Source organism: Oncorhynchus mykiss, chromosome 19 (genome assembly GCF_057628025.1).
Source record: "Oncorhynchus mykiss isolate SJ-2025 chromosome 19, ASM5762802v1, whole genome shotgun sequence".
Classification (NCBI taxonomy): Eukaryota; Metazoa; Chordata; class Actinopteri; order Salmoniformes; family Salmonidae; genus Oncorhynchus; species Oncorhynchus mykiss.
Genome location: NC_143040.1, coordinates 73,008,649 through 73,029,664, shown reverse-complemented (window position 1 = coordinate 73,029,664; position 21,016 = coordinate 73,008,649). Strand labels below are relative to the sequence as shown.

General features: G+C 43.8%; 1 protein-coding gene across 28 annotated transcripts in view; it reads left to right on the top strand.

The window, feature by feature from the left end:
- The window catches only part of smoc1 (SPARC related modular calcium binding 1), a 187,416-nt gene that overhangs the window by 100,063 nt on the left and 66,337 nt on the right, over window positions 1-21,016 (top strand). For 19 of the 28 annotated variants that reach the window (XM_090211699.1, XM_036955379.2, XM_090211698.1 and 16 more), the window contains 2 exons: window positions 1,294-1,374; window positions 16,274-16,466. In XM_090211699.1, coding sequence (XP_090067825.1) covers window positions 1,294-1,374; window positions 16,274-16,466 — 274 coding nt within the window. The remainder of the gene's footprint in view (window positions 1-1,293; window positions 1,375-16,273; window positions 16,467-21,016) is intronic. The other 9 variants (XM_090211703.1, XM_090211701.1, XM_090211705.1 and 6 more) reach the window with 1 other exon arrangement.

Here is a 21,016-nt window from a genome sequence, read left to right as displayed (position 1 = left end):
GTCGATGTATGACCCAGTAGGTTACTGAGTCGATGTATGACCCAGTAGGTTACTAAGTCGATGTATGACCCAGTAGGTTACTGAGTCGATGTATGACCCAGTAGGTTACTAAGTCGATGTATGACCCAGTAGGTTACTGAGTCGATGTATGACCCAGTAGGTTACTAAGTCGATGTATGACCCAGTAGGTTACTAAGTCGATGTATGACCCAGTAGGTTACTAAGTCGATGTATGACCCAGTAGGCCCAGTAGGTTACTGAGTCGACCATCCATTTTATACGGGCTCCTTATGCACATACCTTCACACACAAGCAGTAGATATCCTACACACATACATACAAGTTCAGAGACAGAATATCCTGTAAGGAACACAGTGGTCCAGCTTGTCTGTCGATAGCTCCTCTTATCATTTGTTTCCCACATGCACCCTGCTTACATACTAAAAAGGAACAAAAGGCCCTTGTTCTAATTCTGACTAAAACTACACAAATCATCAAATTATAGTTTTATGACTCTAATACATTTCATACAATTATATGGTTTCAGGGTATAATATTCTAGTCATTAATTTAAACATATAAATTCCATTATCAATGACCCAGTAGGTCGATGACCCAGTAGGTTTCTAATATCAATAATATCTAATATATATCTCGTTGCAGAGCCCACAGCTCCAACCTCCTATATATGTTATAGCGCAGAGTTTTCAAACCCAGAGGTGCAACATCGCAAAACTTCCGGGAACGAATTGCGAAGCAGACTTGACCGACCAGACCGGTGTTTAGGGTTTGGCAAATCAATTGGAGATGTGAAAAATGTATCCTAGCTTCGAGCCAGTGTTTTAAGTAGCGGAACCTGTCAGTACTACAACGTTGTGAATGTGACAAACTGACACGTTTTCATTTTTGTCAAAAACAACTTTCTATGGGAGGACTGCCTTTGATTTGATGGCCTGGTTCGACAGAAACACGACCGTTAGACCCGATGACGTGTTTCTACGCATGAGTTTAGCTAGTCAACGTCGCCATGACAACAAGTGTGATCGGTGATTTCTATTGGAGGAGCAGTTTTAGTTTTAGTCTTCATACTGTACTGTAGTTTCTGTTGCTGATGTATTCTGACTGTACCTGATTTGCGTTCGCAAACGTTGCTAATGAACAGAGCCAACGTGATTCCTTATACTACATGTCAGAGAGAGAGAGGCATTTTTGTTCTAAATAGCATATTTCTGAACGTTCCAAAACATTGTATCCTGCTAAACGCGCCCCTGTTCTCTACCTGTATCGTTGCAGAGATTACGGCTCCGACCTTGTGGATCAAACAGCTGGTTAATAAGGAGAGTAAACAGAACAGTTCCAGCACCAGGCGACCCGGTGAGAGCTGTCTACAATTACAATCTATTATGGTTAACTTTCCCATCAAACTCTCACTGCTGATTACTGGTTTAAAGGGCCAATCTGGGATTGATTTTAGAGTGGTTACATCTCTCCAGCTCGATCCCTCTGCTTCTTACCCCACATAAAAAGTGTCAGGAAAACCACTTTGTTGTTGTTTGAATAGCAGATTGCACCTTTAAATTCTAAAATGATTAAGAAATTTGCTTTGGGTTTATTTTACTCTTGCTGATTTAAGTGTGAGACTAGCAGCTAATTCATTGACGATACTACTGCCAGATCAGCTAATATATTATGGTCTCTCTATGATACTACTGCCAGATCAGCTAATATATTCTGGTCTCGCTATGATACTACTGCCAGATCAGCTAATATATTCTGGTCTCTCTATGATACTACTGCCAGATCAGCTATTATATTCTGGTCTCTGTTATACTACTGCCAGATCAGCTAATATACTCTGGTTTATCTATGACACTACTTCCAGATCAGTTTATATATTCAGTTCTCTCTATAATACCACTGCAGCTAATTCATTGATGGTACTATTGCCAGATCAGCTAATATATTCTGGTCTCTCTATGATACTACTGCCAGATCAGCTATTATATTCTGGTCTCTGTTATACTACTGCCAGATCAGCTAATATACTCTGGTTTATCTATGACACTACTTCCAGATCAGTTTATATATTCAGTTCTCTCTATAATACCACTGCAGCTAATTCATTGATGGTACTATTGCCAGATCAGCTAATATATTCTGGTCTCTCTATGATACTACTGCCAGATCAGCTAATATATTCAGATCTCTCTATGATACTACTGCCAGATCATCTAATATGTTCTGGTTTCTATGATAATACTCCAGATCAGCTAATATATTCTGGTTTCTATGATAATACTGCCAGATCAGCTAATATATTCTGGTCTCCCTATGATATTACTGCCAGATCAGCTAATATATTCTGGTGTCTGTGTCACTACTACCAGATCATCTAATATCTTCTGTTCTCCCTGTGTCTACTTCCAGATCAGCTAATATATTCTGGTGTCTATAACACTACTGTCAGATCAGCTAATTTATTCTGGTCTCTATAATACTACTGCCAGATCAGCTAATATATTCTGGTCTCTCTATAACACTCCTGCCAGATCAGCTAATATATTCTGGTGTCTGTGACACTACTACCAGATCAGCTAATATATTCAGGTCTCTCTATAACACTCCTGCCAGATCAGCTAATGTATTCAGGTCTCTCTATAACACTCCTGCCAGATCAGCTAATATATTCTGGTCTCTATAATACTACTGCCAGATCAGATAATATATTCTGGTCTCTATGATACTACTGCCAGATTAACTCATATATTCTGGTCTCTATGATACTACTGCCAGATCAGCTAATATATTCTGGTCTCTATGATACTACTGCCAGATCAGCTCATATATTCTGGTCTCTATGACACTACTTCCAGGTCAGTTTATATATTCTGTTATCGCTATAATAAATCAAGTCAAATCAAATTTTATTTGTCACATACACATGGTTAGCAGATGTTAATGCGAGTGTAGCGAAATGCTTGTGCTTCTAGTTCCGACAATGCAGTAATAACCAACGAGTAATCTAACCTAACAATTCCAAAACTACTACCTTATACACACAAGTGTAAAGGGATAAAGAATATGTACATAAAGATATATGAATGAGTGATGGTACAGAACAGCATAGGCAAACCTAGTAGATGGTATCGAGTACAGTATATACATATGAGATGAGTATGTAAACAAAGTGGCATAGTTTAAAGTGGCTAGTGATACATGTATTACATAAAGATGCAGTAGATGATATAGAGTACAGTATATACGTATACATATGAGATAAATAATGTAGGGTATGTAAACATTATATTAAGTAGCATTGTTTAAAGTGGCTAGTGATATATTTTACATCAATTTCCATCAATTCCCATTATTAATGTGGCTGGAGTTGAGTCAGTATGTTGGCAGCAGCCACTCAATGTTAGTGGTGGCTGTTTAACAGTCTGATGGCCTTGAGATAGAAGCTGTTTTTCAGTCTCTCGGTCCCTGCTTTGATGCACCTGTACTGACCTCGCCTTCTGGATGATAGCGGGGTGAACAGGCAGTGGCTCGGGTGGTTGTTGTCCTTGATGATATTTATGGCCTTCCTGTGACATCGGGTGGTGTAGGTGTCCTGGAGGGCAGGTAGTTTGCCCCCGGTGATGCGTTGTGCAGACCTCGCTATAATACCACTGCAGCTAATTAATTGATGATACTACTGCCAGATCAGCTAATATATTCTGGTCTCTCTATGATACTACTGCCAGATCAGCCAATATACTCTGGTTTATCTATTACACAACTTCCAGATCAGTTTATATATTCAGTTCTCTCTATAATACCACTGCAGCTAATTCATTGATGGTACTACTGCCAGATCAGCTAATATATTCTGGTCTCTCTATAATACTACTGCCAGATCAGCTGATATATTCTGGTGTCTGTGACACTACTGCCAGATCAGCTCATATATTCTGGTCTCTCTATAATACTACTGCCAGATCAGCTAATATATTCTGGTCTCTCTATAATACTACTGCCAGATCAGCTGATATATTCTGGTGTCTGTGATACTACTGCCAGATCAGCTCATATATTCTGGTCTCCCTATGATATTCCTGGCAGATCAGATAATGTATTCTGGTGTCTGTGACACTACTGCCAGATCAGATAATCTATTCTGTTCTCTCCATGATACTACTGCCAGATCAGCTAATATATTCTGGTTTCCGTGTGTCACTACTGCCAGATCAGCTAATACATTCTGGTCTCCCTATGATACTACTGCCAGATCAGCTAATATATTCTGGTCTCCCTATGATACTACTGCCAGATCAGCTAATATATTCTGGTCTCCCTATGATACTACTGCCAGATCAGCTAATATATTCTGGTCTCTCTGTGATTCTACTGCCAGATCAGCTAATATATTCTGGTCTCCCTTTGATACTACTGCCAGATCAGCTCATATATTCTGGTCTCTCTGTGATTCTACTGCCAGATCAGCTCATATATTCTGGTCTCTCAGACATGGTTGTAGGCCTTTCTATGATACTACTGCCAGATCACTGCCTCTCATGAGACAGGTTGCACAACTTCTTTGTTTCCAGACCTTTTACAAATGAAATATTTAAATTGGAGGAACAGTGATGGGGAGAGGATAGCTCACAACGTCGGGATCGTGTTTCTCTGGGTGTAATTTGTTTTGCCGATCTGTGTCTCCATGACAATTAACCCTGAATGCTTACAGCAGCCCCTAGGTATGCCCAGTCGTTCTCTCTGGAACCGGGTTGGTTTCACGCTACAGAACATCGTCTGAGGGAGGGATAATGGGACAGAGAAAGAGAACAGAGTGAGAGAGAGGGAGAGAGTGGGCTGGGGGGGTTGGGTGTGTGTTAGACTAGTGACTCATAGATGGAGGGTGCATCCCAAATAAAACCCTATATAGGGAATAGGGTGTCATTTACGACTCAGAGGTGAGTGGGGAGTTTTCTACAGTATAGACTGAATCACACTGCTGACTCCCTCTCTTCCCCTTGGAACTGCCAGAGCACGAACAGAGTCTGAGTCCTGGCCAGAGTCTGTCTCAATTTGCCTCCCCCTGTAGTGGCTATTGATGCAGTAGGGAACAGCAGACTGTCCCGGTATAATGTTGTAATGTTGCTCCCCAAAGGTTTGTGGATTTGAATTACGGTCAATATTTCAAGTGGAACAGAGTTGAGGCTTTGACTTAGACACCTGATGCTGCAACATTACCACTAGACCAGCCAGGCCACGGAGGACTGTATTCTGAAAGGAGGACTGTATTCTGAAAGGAGGACTGTATTCTGAAAGGAAGACTGTATTCAGAGAGGAGGACTGTATTCTGAAAGGAGGACTGTATTCTGAAAGGAGGACTGTATTCTGCAAGGAGGACTGTATTCAGAGAGGAGGACTGTATTCTGAAAGGAGGACTGTATTCTGAGAGGTGGACTGTATTCTGAGAGGACTGTATTCTGAAAGGAGGACTCTATTCTGAGAGGACTGTATTCTGAGAGGAGGACTGTATTCTGAAAGGAGGACTGTATTCTGACAGGAGGACTGTATTCTGAGAGGAGGACTGTATTCTGAGAGGAGGACTGTATTCTGAAAGGAGGACTGTATTCTGAGAGGAGGACTGTAGTATTCTGAAAGGAGGACTGTATTCTGAGAGGAGGACTGTATTCTGAAAGGAGGACTGTATTCTGAAAGGAGGACTGTAAATCTGAAAGGAGGACTGTATTCTGAAATGAGGACTGTATTCTGAAAGGAGGGCTGTATTCTGAAAGGAGGACTGTATTCTGAGAGGAGGACTGTATTCTGAGAGGACTGTATTCTGAGAGGACTGTATTCTGAAAGGAGGACTGTATTCTGAAAGGAGGACTGTAGTCTGAGAGGAGGACTGTATTCTGAAATGAGGACTGTATTCTGAAAGGAGGGCTGTATTCTGAAAGGAGGACTGTATTCTGAGAGGAGGACTGTATTCTGAGAGGACTGTATTCTGAGAGGACTGTATTCTGAAAGGAGGACTGTAAATCTGAAAGGAGGACTGTATTCTGAAATGAGGACTGTATTCTGAAAGGAGGACTGTATTCTGAAAGGAGGACTGTATTCTGAGAGGAGGACTGTATTCTGAGAGGACTGTATTCTGAAAGGAGGACTGTATTCAGAGAGGAGGACTGTATTCTGAAAGGAGGACTGTATTCTGAGAGGAGGACTGTATTCTGAGAGGAGGACTGTTTTCTGAAAGGAGGACTGTATTCTGAAAGGAGGACTGTATTCTGAGAGAAGGACTGTATTCTGAGAGGAGGACTGTATTCAGAGAGGAGGACTGTATTCTGAAAGGAGGACTGTATTCTGAGAGGAGGACTGTATTCTGAAAGGAGGACTGTAGTATTCTGAAAGGAGGACTGTATTCTGAGAGGAGGACTGTATTCTGAAAGGAGGACTGTATTCTGAGAGGAGGACTGTATTCTGAGAGGAGGACTGTATTCTGAAAGGAGGACTTTATTCTGAAAGGAGGACTGTAGTATTCTGAAAGGAGGACTGTAGTATTCTGAAAGGAGGACTGTATTCTGACAGGAGGACTGTAGTATTCTGAAAGGAGAACTGTAGTATTCTGAAAGGAGGACTGTAGTATTCTGAAAGGAGGACTGTAGTATTCTGAAAGGAGAACTGTAGTATTCTGACAGGAGGACTGTATTCTGAAAGGAGGACTGTAGTATTCTGAAAGGAGGACTGTAGTATTCTGAAAGGAGGACTGTAGTATTCTGACAGGAGGACTGTAGTATTCTGAAAGGAGAACTGTAGTATTCTGACAGGAGGACTGTATTCTGAAAGGAGGACTGTATTATTCTGAAAGGAGGACTGTAGTATTCTGAAAGGAGGACTGTAGTATTCTGACAGGAGGACTGTAGTATTCTGAAAGGAGGACTGTATTCTGAAAGGAGAACTGTAGTATTCTGACAGGAGGACTGTATTATTCTGAAAGGAGGACTGTAGTATTCTGAAAGGAGGACTGTAGTATTCTGAAAGGAGGACTGTATTCTGAAAGGAGGACTGTAGTATTCTGAAAGGAGGACTGTATTCTGAAAGGAGGACTGTAGTATTCTGACAGGAGGACTGTAGTATTCTGACAGGAGGACTGTAGTATTCTGACAGGAGGACTGTATTCTGAAAGGAGGACTGTAGTATTCTGACAGGAGGACTGTAGTATTCTGACAGGAGGACTGTATTCTGAAAGGAGGACTGTAGTATTCTGAAAGGAGGACTGTAGTATTCTGACAGGAGGACTGTAGTATTCTGACAGGAGGACTGTAGTATTCTGAAAGGAGGACTGTATTCTGAAAGGAGGACTGTATTCTGAAAGGAGGACTGTATTCTGAAAGGAGGACTGTATTCTGAAAGGAGGACTGTATTCTGACAGGAGGACTGTATTCTGAAAGGAGGACTGTATTCTGAAAGGAGGACTGTATTCTGACAGGAAGACTGTATTCTGAAAGGAGGACTGTATTCTGACAGGAGGACTGTAGTATTCTGAAAGGAGGACTGTAGTATTCTGACAGGAGGACTGTAGTATTCTGAAAGGAGGACTGTATTCTGAAAGGAGGACTGTATTCTGAAAGGAGGACTGTATTCTGAAAGGAGGACTGTATTCTGAAAGGAGGACTGTATTCTGACAGGAGGACTGTATTCTGAAAGGAGGACTGTATTCTGAAAGGAGGACTGTATTCTGAAAGGAGGACTGTATTCTGACAGGAGGACTGTATTCTGAAAGGAGGACTGTAGTATTCTGACAGGAGGACTGTATTCTGAAAGGAGGACTGTAGTATTCTGACAGGAGGACTGTAGTATTCTGAGAGGAGGACTGTAGTATTCTGACAGGAGGACTGTATTCTGAAAGGAGGACTGTATTCTGAAAGGAGGACTGTATTCTGAAAGGAGGACTGTATTCTGACAGGAGGACTGTATTCTGAAAGGAGGACTGTATTCTGAAAGGAGGACTGTATTCTGACAGGAGGACTGTATTCTGAAAGGAGGACTGTAGTATTCTGACAGGAGGACTGTATTCTGAAAGGAGGACTGTAGTATTCTGAGAGGAGGACTGTATTCAAATAAAATAAAATGTAATGTTATTTGTCAAATGAGCCAAATACTTACTTACTTGCAAGCCCTTAACCAACAATGCATAGTAGGAAAAGATTAGCCGAATAAACCAAAGGCTATATGCTTTTAACAATAACCAGGCTATATCCTTTGTAAAAACAGATTGAGAGTGAAAGCTCTTTGGAACTCCTGTGGAAACACTGGCTTCCTGTTTCTCATTAACATGTCATGTCCTGAGAGGACAGGGACACGATGTTGCGTAACTCCTCAGACAGAGAGTGTTTGTGTGTGTGTGTGTGTGTGTGTGTGTGTGTGTGTGTGTGTGTCTGTGTTTGTGTGTGTGTGTGTGTGTGTGTGTGTGTGTGTGTGTGTGAGGAGGCAGATTATGTCACTCCTCAGACAGGGACTGTGTGTGTGTTTGTTAAATAGTGAACAGCAGGTTTGTCCAGGGCTTGATAGCTTTTAGTATTCCTTAACAATCTGAGAGTTAATCTACAATCGGCATCCTATTTCGCAACAAAGCCTCCTTCACTCATGCTACCAAACTTATCCTCGTAAAACTGACTCTCCTACCGATACTCGACTTTGGCGATGTCATTTACAAATTAGCCTCCAACACTCTACTCAGCAAATTGGATGCAGTCTATCACAGTGCCATCCGTTTTGTCACCAAAGCCCCATATACTACCCACCACTGCGACCTGTACACTCTTCGTTGGCTGGTCCTCGCTATATACTCGTCGCCAAACCTACTGGCCCCAGGTCATCTGTAAGTCTTTGCTGGGTAAAAGCTCCGCCTTATCTCAGCTCACTAGTCACCATAGCAGCACCCACCCGTAGCACGCACTCCAGCAGGTACAGTGCCTTGCGAAAGTATTTGGCCCCCTTGAACTTTGCGACCTTTTGCCACATTTCAGGCTTCAAACATAAAGATATAAAACTGTATTTTTTTGTGAAGAATCAACAACAAGTGGGACACAATCAAGAAGTGGAACGTCATTTATTGGATATTTCAAACTTTTTTAACAAATCAAAAACTGAAAAATTGGGCGTGCAAAATTACTCAGCCCCTTTACTTTCAGTGCAGCTAACTCTCTCCAGAAGTTCAGTGAGGATCTCTGAATGATCTAATGTTGACCTAAATGACTAATGATGATAAATACAATCCACCTGTGTGTAATCAAGTCTCCGTATCAATGCACCTGCACTGTGATAGTCTCAGAGGTCCGTTAAAAGCGCAGAGAGCATCATGAAGAACAAGGAACACACCAGGCAGGTCCGAGATACTGTTGTGAAGAAGTTTAAAGCCGGATTTGGATACAAAAAGATATCCCAAGCTTTAAACATCCCAAGGAGCACTGTGCAAGCGATAATATTGAAATGGAAGGAGTATCAGACCACTGCAAATCTACCAAGACCTGGCCGTCCCTCTAAACTTTCAGCTCATACAAGGAGAAGACTGATCAGAGATGCAGCCAAGAGGCCCATGATCACTCTGGATGAACTGCAGAGATCTACAGCTGAGGTGGGAGACTCTGTCCATAGGACAACAATCAGTCGTATATTGCACAAATCTGGCCTTTATGGAAGAGTGGCAAGAAGAAAGCCATTTCTTAAAGATATCCATAAAAAGTGTAGTTTAAAGTTTGCCACAAGCCACCTGGGAGACACACCAAACATGTGGAAGAAGGTGCTCTGGTCAGATGAAACCAAAATTGAACTTTTTGGCAACAATGCAAAACGTTATGTTTGGCGTAAAAGCAACACAGCTGAACACACCATCCCCACTGTCAAACATGGTGGTGGCAGCATCATGGTTTGGGCCTGCTTTTCTTCAGCAGGGACAGGGAAGATGGTTAAAATTGATGGGAAGATGGATGGAGCCAAATACAGGACCATTCTGTATTCTGATGGAGTCTGCAAAAGACCTGAGACTGGGACGGAGATTTGTCTTCCAACAAGACAATGATCCAAAACATAAAGCAAAATCTACAATGGAATGGTTCAAAAATAAACATATACAGGTGTTAGAATGGCCAAGTCAAAGTCCAGACCTGAATCCAATCGAGAATCTGTGGAAAGAACTGAAAACTGCTGTTCACAAATGCTCTCCATCCAACCTCACTGAGCTCGAGCTGATTTGCAAGGAGGAATGGGAAAAAATGTCAGTCTCTCGATGTGCAAAACTGATTGAGACATACCCCAAGCGACTTACAGCTGTAATCGCAGCAAAAGGTGGCGCTACAAAGTATTAACTTAAGGGGGCTGAATAATTTTGCACGCACAATTTTTCAGTTTTTGATTTGTTAAAAAAGTTTGAAATATCCAATAAATGTCGTTCCACTTCATGATTGTGTCCCACTTGTTGTTGATTCTTCACAAAAAAATACAGTTTTATATCTTTATGTTTGAAGCCTGAAATGTGGCAAAAGGTCGCAAAGTTCAAGGGGGCCGAATACTTTCGCAAGGCACTGAATATCTCACTGGTCACCCCCAAAGCCAATTCCTCCTTTGGCCGCCTTTCCTTCCAGTTCTCTGCTGCCAATGACTGGAACGAATTGCAAAAATCACTGAAGTTGGAGACTTATATCTCCCTCATTAACTTTAAGAGTCAGCTGTCAGAGCAGCTTACCGATCACTGCAGCTGTACACCATTGTGGTGATTACCCCACAGCTGAAAGACACCTTTGTAGTGATTGCGTGGAGAGTAGAAGGGGGGTGCTGGCTAAGTGTCTTTCAGAGAGGGAGAGAAAGAGAGAGAGAGCGTCAGAGAGAATACTGTGTTTATAGCAGGCTCTTAACTGTGACCACTCTAGAGTCCTGGACTGTTTTCTTTGACTGTTTTCTTTCGCTTTGGAGATGTTGAGAGTCGCTCAGACAGAAGAGGAGAGGAGAGGAGGTTGAGAGGAGAGCAGAGGAGAGGAGGGGGCAGCCATGAGAGGAGAGGAGGTTGAGAGTCGCTCAGACAGAAGAGGAGAGGAGAGGAGGTTGAGAGGAGGGGAGAGGAGAGGAGAGGAGAGGAGGGGGCAGCCATGAGAGGAGAGGAGAGGAGAGGAGGTTGAGAGGAGAGCAGAGGAGAGCAGAGGAGAGGAGAGGAGAGGAGAGGAGGGGGCAGCCATGAGAGGAGAGGAGGTGACAGCCATGAGAGGAGAGGAGGTGACAGGCATGAGAGGAGAGGAGGTGACAGCCATGAGAGGAGAGGAGGTGACAGCCATGAGAAGAGAGGTGGTGACAGCCAATGAGAGTAGAGGAGGGTACAGCCAATGAGAGTAGAGGAGGTGACAGCCATGAGAGGAGAGGAGGTGACAGCCAATGAGAGTAGAGGAGGGTACAGCCAATGAGAGTAGAGGAGGTGACAGCCATGAGAAGAGAGGTGACAGCCATGAGAGGAGAGGAGGGGACAGCCAATGAGAGTAGAGGAGGTGACAGCCATGAGAGTAGAGGAGGGGACAGCCAATGAGAGTAGAGGAGGGGACAGCCATGAGAGAAGAGGAGGGGACAGCCAATGAGAGTAGAGGAGGGTACAGCCATGAGAGGAGGGGACAGCCAATGAGAAAGAGAGGAAGGTACAGCCAATGGAGAACAAACATTTTCTAGATGATCAATGTGTTCAGCAAAATATTGATACAATTATCATTGAGCCTCTCTTCCTCTTGGGGCGTCTCTCTAGGAAACCATGGTAATGTGTTTGCTTTAGGCTGTTTGTCATCCTTCACAGCGTCGGCTGATGATATGATGTGAATAAAAATAACCAAATGACTAGATCAGAATGGAGGATGTATGGAGACAGCCAGGGCGAAGATGACAGGATACACTACGTTTCACTGACACACAGAGAGCTGAGAGGATCAACGAGACGGGCCAGGGCGAAGATGACAGGATACACTACGTTTCACTGACACACAGAGAGCTGAGAGGATCAACGAGACGGGCCAGGGCGAAGATGACAGGATACACTACGTTTCACTGACACACAGAGAGCTGAGAGGATCAACGAGACGGGCCAGGGCGAAGATGACAGGATACACTACGTTTCACTGACACACAGAGAGCTGAGAGGATCAACGAGACGGGCCAGGGCGAAGATGACAGGATACACTACGTTTCACTGACACACAGAGAGCTGAGAGGATCAACGAGACGGGCCAGGGCGAAGATGACAGGATACACTACGTTTCACTGACACACAGAGAGCTGAGAGGATCAACGAGACGGGCCAGGGCGAAGATGACAGGATACACTACGTTTCACTGACACACAGAGAGCTGAGAGGATCAACGAGACGGGCCAGGGCGAAGATGACAGGATACACTACGTTTCACTGACACACAGAGAGCTGAGAGGATCAACGAGACGGGCCAGGGCGAAGATGACAGGATACACTACGTTTCACTGACACACAGAGAGCTGAGAGGATCAACGAGACGGGCCAGGGCGAAGATGACAGGATACACTACGTTTCACTGACACACAGAGAGCTGAGAGGATCAACGAGACGGGCCAGGGCGAAGATGACAGGATACACTACGTTTCACTGACACACAGAGAGCTGAGAGGATCAACGAGACGGGCCAGGGCGAAGATGACAGAATACACTACGTTTCACTGACACACAGAGAGCTGAGAGGATCAACGAGACGGGCCAGGGCGAAGATGACAGGATACACTACGTTTCACTGACACACAGAGAGCTGAGAGGATCAACGAGACGGGCCAGGGCGAAGATGACAGGATACACTACGTTTCACTGACACACAGAGAGCTGAGAGGATCAACGAGACGGGCCAGGGCGAAGATGACAGGATACACTACGTTTCACTGACACACAGAGAGCTGAGAGGATCAACGAGACGGGCCAGGGCGAAGATGACAGGATACACTACGTTTCACTGACACACAGAGAGCTGAGAGGATCAACGAGACGGGCCAGGGCGCAGATGACAGGATATACTACGTTTCACTGACACACAGAGAGCTGAGAGGATCAACGAGACGGGCCAGGGCGAAGATGACAGGATACACTACGTTTCACTGACACACAGAGAGCTGAGAGGATCAACGAGACGGGCCAGGGCGCAGATGACAGGATATACTACGTTTCACTGACACACAGAGAGCTGAGAGGATCAACGAGACGGGCCAGGGCGAAGATGACAGGATACACTACGTTTCACTGACACACAGAGAGCTGAGAGGATCAACGAGACGGGCCAGGGCGAAGATGACAGGATACACTACGTTTCACTGACACACAGAGAGCTGAGAGGATCAACGAGACGGGCCAGGGCGAAGATGACAGGATACACTACGTTTCACTGACACACAGAGAGCTGAGAGGATCAACGAGACGGGCCAGGGCGAAGATGACAGGATACACTACGTTTCACTGACACACAGAGAGCTGAGAGGATCATTGAGACGGGCCAGGGCGAAGATGACAGGATACACTACGTTTCACTGACACACAGAGAGCTGAGAGGATCAACGAGACGGGCCAGGGCGAAGATGACAGGATACACTACGTTTCACTGACACACAGAGAGCTGAGAGGATCAACGAGACGGGCCAGGGCGCAGATGACAGGATACACTACGTTTCACTGACACACAGAGAGCTGAGAGGATCAACGAGACGGGCCAGGGCGAAGATGACAGGATACACTACGTTTCACTGACACACAGAGAGCTGAGAGGATCAACGAGACGGGCCAGGGCGAAGATGACAGGATACACTACGTTTCACTGACACACAGAGAGCTGAGAGGATCAACGAAACGGGCCAGGGCGAAGATGACAGGATACACTACGTTTCACTGACACACAGAGAGCTGAGAGGATCAACGAGACGGGCCAGGGCGAAGATGACAGGATACACTACGTTTCACTGACACACAGAGAGCTGAGAGGATCAACGAGACGGGCCAGGGCGAAGATGACAGGATACACTACGTTTCACTGACACACAGAGAGCTGAGAGGATCAACGAGACGGGCCAGGGCGAAGATGACAGGATACACTACGTTTCACTGACACACAGAGAGCTGAGAGGATCAACGAGACGGGCCAGGGCGCAGATGACAGGATACACTACGTTTCACTGACACACAGAGAGCTGAGAGGATCAACGAGACGGGCCAGGGCGAAGATGACAGGATACACTACGTTTCACTGACACACAGAGAGCTGAGAGGATCAACGAGACGGGCCAGGGCGCAGATGACAGGATACACTACGTTTCACTGACACACAGAGAGCTGAGAGGATCAACGAGACGGGCCAGGGCGAAGATGACAGGATACACTACGTTTCACTGACACACAGAGAGCTGAGAGGATCAACGAGACGGGCCAGGGCGAAGATGACAGGATACACTACGTTTCACTGACACACAGAGAGCTGAGAGGATCAACGAGACGGGCCAGGGCGCAGATGACAGGATACACTACGTTTCACTGACACACAGAGAGCTGAGAGGATCAACGAGACGGGCCAGGCGGCGATCTGAGATCACATGCAGCCCTTTTCCGTGTATTTGTATAAAAAATGAATCGTTGCAACGCCTGGTGCCAGGATACCCTCTCTGTGTAATAAACAGAGGTAAATCATTTAGAGTGAGACTCCCCAAACCGCCCAGGTTCATCAGTTGTCTCGACCCCCCCCCTCCCCTCTCACTGTCTCCTAGACGTGAAATCTTAAACAGTCCTTTACATAATGATAGTAATGAGCAACACGAGGAGACGTACTAACAGCGTAGATTACACTGTAATTGTTATTGAAGTGCATCTACGGGCCCCTGGTCCACAGTAGTCCACGATAAGGAGTAGGGATCCATCTGGGACAATGTATGGGGACATGCTACTCCCTTCTCCAGCTGTACTATACTGAACCCAGACACACCAGTACGGAGAGATAGGGAAGGAGAGGCTGTGAGGAGAGGAGGGATAGGGAAGGAGAGGCTGTGAGGAGAGGAGAGATAGGGAAGGAGAGGCTGTGAGGAGAGGAGAGATGGGGAAGGAGAGGCTGTGAGGAGAGGAGGGATAGGGAAGGAGAGGCTGTGAGGAGGGGAGAGATAGGAAGGAGAGGCTGTGAGGAGAGGAGAGATAGGGAAGGAGAGGCTGTGAGGAGAGGAGAGATAGAGAAGGAGAGGCTGTGAGGAGAGAAGAGATAGGGAAGGAGAGGAGAGATAGGGAAGGAGAGGCTGTGAGGAGAGGAGAGATAGGGAAGGAGAGGCTGTGAGGAGCGATAGGGAAGGAGAGGCTGTGAGGAGAGGAGAGATAGGGAATGAGAGGCTGTGAGGAGCGATAGGGAAGGAGAGGCTGTGAGGAGAGGAGAGATAGGGAAGGAGAGGCTGTGAGGAGCGATAGGGAAGGAGAGCGAGAAGAGAGGAGAGAGAAAGAGGGAGAGCCCTGTGGCCTTAGAGCTGTCGTTGTAGCTTACTGTTTCATTAACGCACTTGATTGAAAAAGAAAAATGGATGGAAGGTGGTAGGGTGGCAAAATCCCACTTCAGCGCCCAGCAAACGCTGTTAGAGCTTCCACATGTTGCAGTGGTGCTCTTGGCCCGTACCCTGCCTGCCTCTCTCTCTCTCTCTGGCTCTGCCTTTCTTTCTCTCTCTCTCTCTCTCTCTCTCTCTCTCTCTATTTTTTCTCTCTCTCTATTTTTTCTCTCTCTCTCTCGCTCTCTCTCTCTCTCTCTTTTTTTTCTCTCTCTCTCTCTCTCTCTCAGCTGCTTCTCTCCCTATTAATGTGCAGTTTGATCTTCACTGAGTTTCTCCCTCACATTTTGAATTTCATCATTTTGTTCCAGTAAGTCTGTCTAATAAGATACAGGGCTGACTGGACTGTATGTGTGTTAAGTGAATGTTACTGTCTGTCCTCCTCTCTGTCTGTCTGTGTCTGTCTGTCTGTCTGTCTGTCTGTCTGTCTGTCTGTCTGTCTGTCTGTCTGTCTGTCTGTCTGTCAGTCTGTCTGTCTGTCTGTCTGTTTGTTTGTCCTCCTGAGTATGTTTGCTGTTTGTCATGTTGTCTGTGTGTGTCAGTATATTTGACTATTTGTCATGTTGTCTGTGTGTGTCAGTATATTTGACTATTTGTCATGTTGTCTGTGTGTGTCAGTATATTTGACTATTTGTCATGTTGTCTGTGTGTGTATTGAGTGTGTTTCTCATGGTTTTAGAGAAAGTTCCCTCTTGTGACCAGGAGAGGCAGAGTGCCCTGGACGAGGCCCGTCAGAACCCCCGTGAGGCCATCTACATCCCAGACTGTGGACCAGGGGGCCTCCACAAGCCTGTACAGTGCCACCAGTCCACTGGGTACTGTTGGTGTGTTCTGGTAGACACAGGGAGACCAATACCAGGCACCTCTACCAGGTAGACACGCACGAACGCACACACGCACGCACGCACGCACGCACACACACACACACACGCACACACACACACACACACACACACCGTGTTGTTGATCAATGAATGAAGATTGGAGCCTGGTCCCAGCTCTGTTTGTGCTGTCTATGATGACCGTGGGAGTTGGGCACGAAGCAGATCTGGGACCAGGCTGGGAAAATATATCTCAACTTTGACATTTCATCAAGCTTTCATTTATTTGACTAAACTGTTGAATAAGATTAAATAAAAATATGCAATAATGTTTATTAGAGAGATCTTTCTCTGAAGGATATGGATATGTCCTCAGAAAACCAATGAATTCATTAAATGGGTTGTCTTGACTGTGTCATGTAAATATGTTTGGAGGATGGATGACATCTGGTTGACTTTCTTTCTTTCTTGAATATGAAGAGTATTAAGAGCATTCTCTCCTGTTTTAGAGAACGGGTGTTGGGTTTTAACAGAAAGACACACAGGTACAAATCCAGTACTGGTTTATTTGTCAAAAAATAAAAGTAATCTTAGACCAATATAAACTTACAAAAAACTGATAAAGAAGCAGCGTGATTATTATTATAATTATTATTGGTGAAAAGGACCTTTGCACAGTATTTTTACTAGCAATAAGGAAGGGATGTGGTATATAGCCAATATACCACAGCTAAGGCCTGTTCGTATGGCACAACGCAAGGTTTAATAGATGTATAAACTTGCCTGGTTTGAGCCCTGAATGCTGATTGGCTGAATGCCATAACAGTATTTTTACTAGCAATAAGGAGGGGATGTGGTATATAGCCAATATACCACAGCTAAGGGCTGTGTCCAGGCTCTCCGCGTTGCGTCGTGCATAAGAATACACTGTGTGTTGTCATATTAATCTCTACAGTACACTGTGTGTTGTCGTAGTAACCATTACAGTGCACTGTGTGTTGTCGTAGTAACCTTTACAGTGCACTGTGTGTTGTCATATTAATCTCTACAGTACACTGTGTGTTGTCATATTAATCTTTACAGTACACTGTGTTTGTCGTCGTAGTAACCTTTACAGTGCACTGTGTGTTGTCATATTAACCTTTACAGTACACTGTGTTTGTCGTCGTAGTAACCTTTACAGTGCACTGTGTGTTGTCATATTCATCTCTACAGTACACTGTGTGTTGTCATATTAACCTTTACAGTACACTGTGTTTGTCGTCGTAGTAACCTTTACAGTACACTGTGTGTTGTCATATTAACCTTTACAGTACACTGTGTTTGTCGTCGTAGTAACCTTTACAGTACACTGTGTGTTGTCATATTAATCTTTACAGTACACTGTGTGTTGTCATATTAATCTCTACAGTACACTGTGTGTTGTCATATTAATCTCTACAGTACACTGTGTGTTGTCATATTAATCTTTACAGTACACTGTGTTTGTCGTCGTAGTAACCTTTACAGTACACTGTGTGTTGTCATATTAATCTCTACAGTACACTGTGTGTTGTCATATTAATCTCTACAGTACACTGTGTGTTGTCATATTAATCTTTACAGTACACTGTGTTTGTCGTCGTAGTAATCTTTACAGTACACTGTGTGTTGTCATATTAATCTTTACAGTACACTGTGTGTTGTCGTCGTAGTAACCTTTACAGTGCACTGTGTGTTGTCATATTAACCTTTACAGTACACTGTGTTTGTCGTCGTAGTAACCTTTACAGTGCACTGTGTGTTGTCATATTAATCTTTACAGTACACTGTGTGTTGTCATATTAATCTCTACAGTACACTGTGTGTTGTCATATTAATCTTTACAGTACACTGTGTTTGTCGTCGTAGTAATCTTTACAGTACACTGTGTGTTGTCATATTAATCTCTACAGTACACTGTGTGTTGTCATATTAATCTTTACAGTACACTGTGTGTTGTCGTAGTAACCTTTACAGTACACTGTGTGTTGTCGTATTAATCTTTACAGTACACTCTGTGTTGTCATATTAATCTCTACAGTACACTGTGTGTTGTCATATTAATCTCTACAGTACACTGTGTGTTGTCATATTAATCTTTACAGTACACTGTGTGTTGTCGTATTAATCTTTACAGTACACTCTGTGTTGTCATATTAATCTCTACAGTACACTGTGTGTTGTCATATTAATCTCTACAGTACACTGTGTGTTGTCATATTAATCTTTACAGTACACTGTGTGTTGTCATATTAATCTTTACAGTACACTGTGTGTTGTCATATTAATCTCTACAGTACACTGTGTGTTGTCATATTAATCTTTACAGTACACTGTGTGTTGTCATATTAATCTTTACAGTACACTCTGTGTTGTCATATTAATCTCTACAGTACACTGTGTGTTGTCATATTAATCTCTACAGTACACTGTGTGTTGTCGTATTAATCTTTACAGTACACTCTGTGTTGTCATATTAATCTCTACAGTACACTGTGTGTTGTCATATTAATCTCTACAGTACACTGTGTGTTGTCATATTAATCTTTACAGTACACTGTGTGTTGTCATATTAATCTTTACAGTACACTGTGTGTTGTCATATTAATCTCTACAGTACACTGTGTGTTGTCGTAGTAACCTTTACAGTACACTGTGTGTTGTCATATTAATCTCTACAGTACACTGTGTGTTGTCATATTAATCTTTACAGTACACTGTGTGTTGTCATATTAATCTTTACAGTACACTGTGTGTTGTCATATTAATCTCTACAGTACACTGTGTGTTGTCATATTAATCTCTACAGTACACTGTGTGTTGTCATATTAATCTCTACAGTACACTGTGTGTTGTCATATTAATCTTTACAGTACACTGTGTGTTGTCATATTAATCTTTACAGTACACTGTGTTTGTCGTCGTAGTAACCTTTACAGTGCACTGTGTGTTGTCATATTCATCTTTACAGTACGTACACTGTGTGTTGTCGTAGTAACCTTTACAGTGCACTGTGTGTGTCGTCGTAGTAACCTTTACAGTGCACTGTGTGTGTCGTCGTAGTAACCTTTACAGTGCACTGTGTGTGTCGTCGTAGTAACCTTTACAGTGCACTGTGTGTGTCGTCGTAGTAACCTTTACAGTGCACTGTGTGTGTCGTCGTAGTAACCTTTACAGTTTCCCTCGCTAGAAGAACCTATGATGTATCAGCAGCCAGAACACAGTCACTCTCCAAACATTCTGTTTTAGAACACAGTCACGCTCCAAACATTTTGTTTTAGAACACAGTCACGCTCCAAACACTCTGTTTTAGAACACAGTCACGCTCCAAACACTCTGTTTTAGAACACAGTCACGCTCCAAACACTCTGTTTTAGAACACAGTCACGCTCCAAACATTCTGTTTTAGAACACAATCACGCTCCAAACATTCTGTTTTAGAACAAAGTCACGCTCCAAACACTCTGTTTTAGAACACAGTCACCCTCCAAACATTCTGTTTTAGAACACAGTCACGCTCCAAACACTGTTTTAGAACACAGTCCCGCTCCAAAAATTCTGTTTTAGAACACAGTCACGCTCCAAACACTCTGTTTTAGAACACAGTCACCCTCCAAACATTCTGTTTTAGAACACAGTCACACTCCAAACACTGTTTTAGAACACAGTCACCCTCCAAACATTCTGTTTTAGAACACAGTCACGCTCCAAACACTGTTTTAGAACACAATCACGCTCCAAACATTCTGTTTTAGAACACAGTCACCCTCCAAACATTCTGTTTTAGAACACAGTCACACTCCAAACACTGTTTTAGAACACAGTCACGCTCCAAAAATTCTGTTTTAGAACACAGTCACGCTCCAAACACTGTTTTAGAACACAATCACGCTCCAAACATTCTGTTTTAGAACAAAGTCACGCTCCAAACACTCTGTTTTAGAACACAGTCACCCTCCAAACATTCTGTTTTAGAACACAGTCACGCTCCAAACACTGTTTTAGAACACAGTCCCGCTCCAAAAATTCTGTTTTAGAACACAGTCACGCTCCAAACACTCTGTTTTAGAACACAGTCACCCTCCAAACATTCTGTTTTAGAACACAGTCACACTCCAAACACTGTTTTAGAACACAGTCACCCTCCAAACATTCTGTTTTAGAACACAGTCACGCTCCAAACACTGTTTTAGAACACAATCACGCTCCAAACATTCTGTTTTAGAACACAGTCACCCTCCAAACATTCTGTTTTAGAACACAGTCACACTCCAAACACTGTTTTAGAACACAGTCACGCTCCAAAAATTCTGTTTTAGAACACAGTCACGCTCCAAACACTGTTTTAGAACACAGTCCCGCTCCAAAAATTCTGTTTTAGAGCACAGTCACCCTCCAAACATTCTGTTTTAGAACACAGTCACGCTCCAAAAATTCTGTTTTAGAACACAGTCACGCTCCAAACACTGTTTTAGAACACAGTCCCGCTCCAAAAATTCTGTTTTAGAGCACAGTCACCCTCCAAACATTCTGTTTTAGAACACAGTCACGCTCCAAAAATTCTGTTTTAGAACACAGTC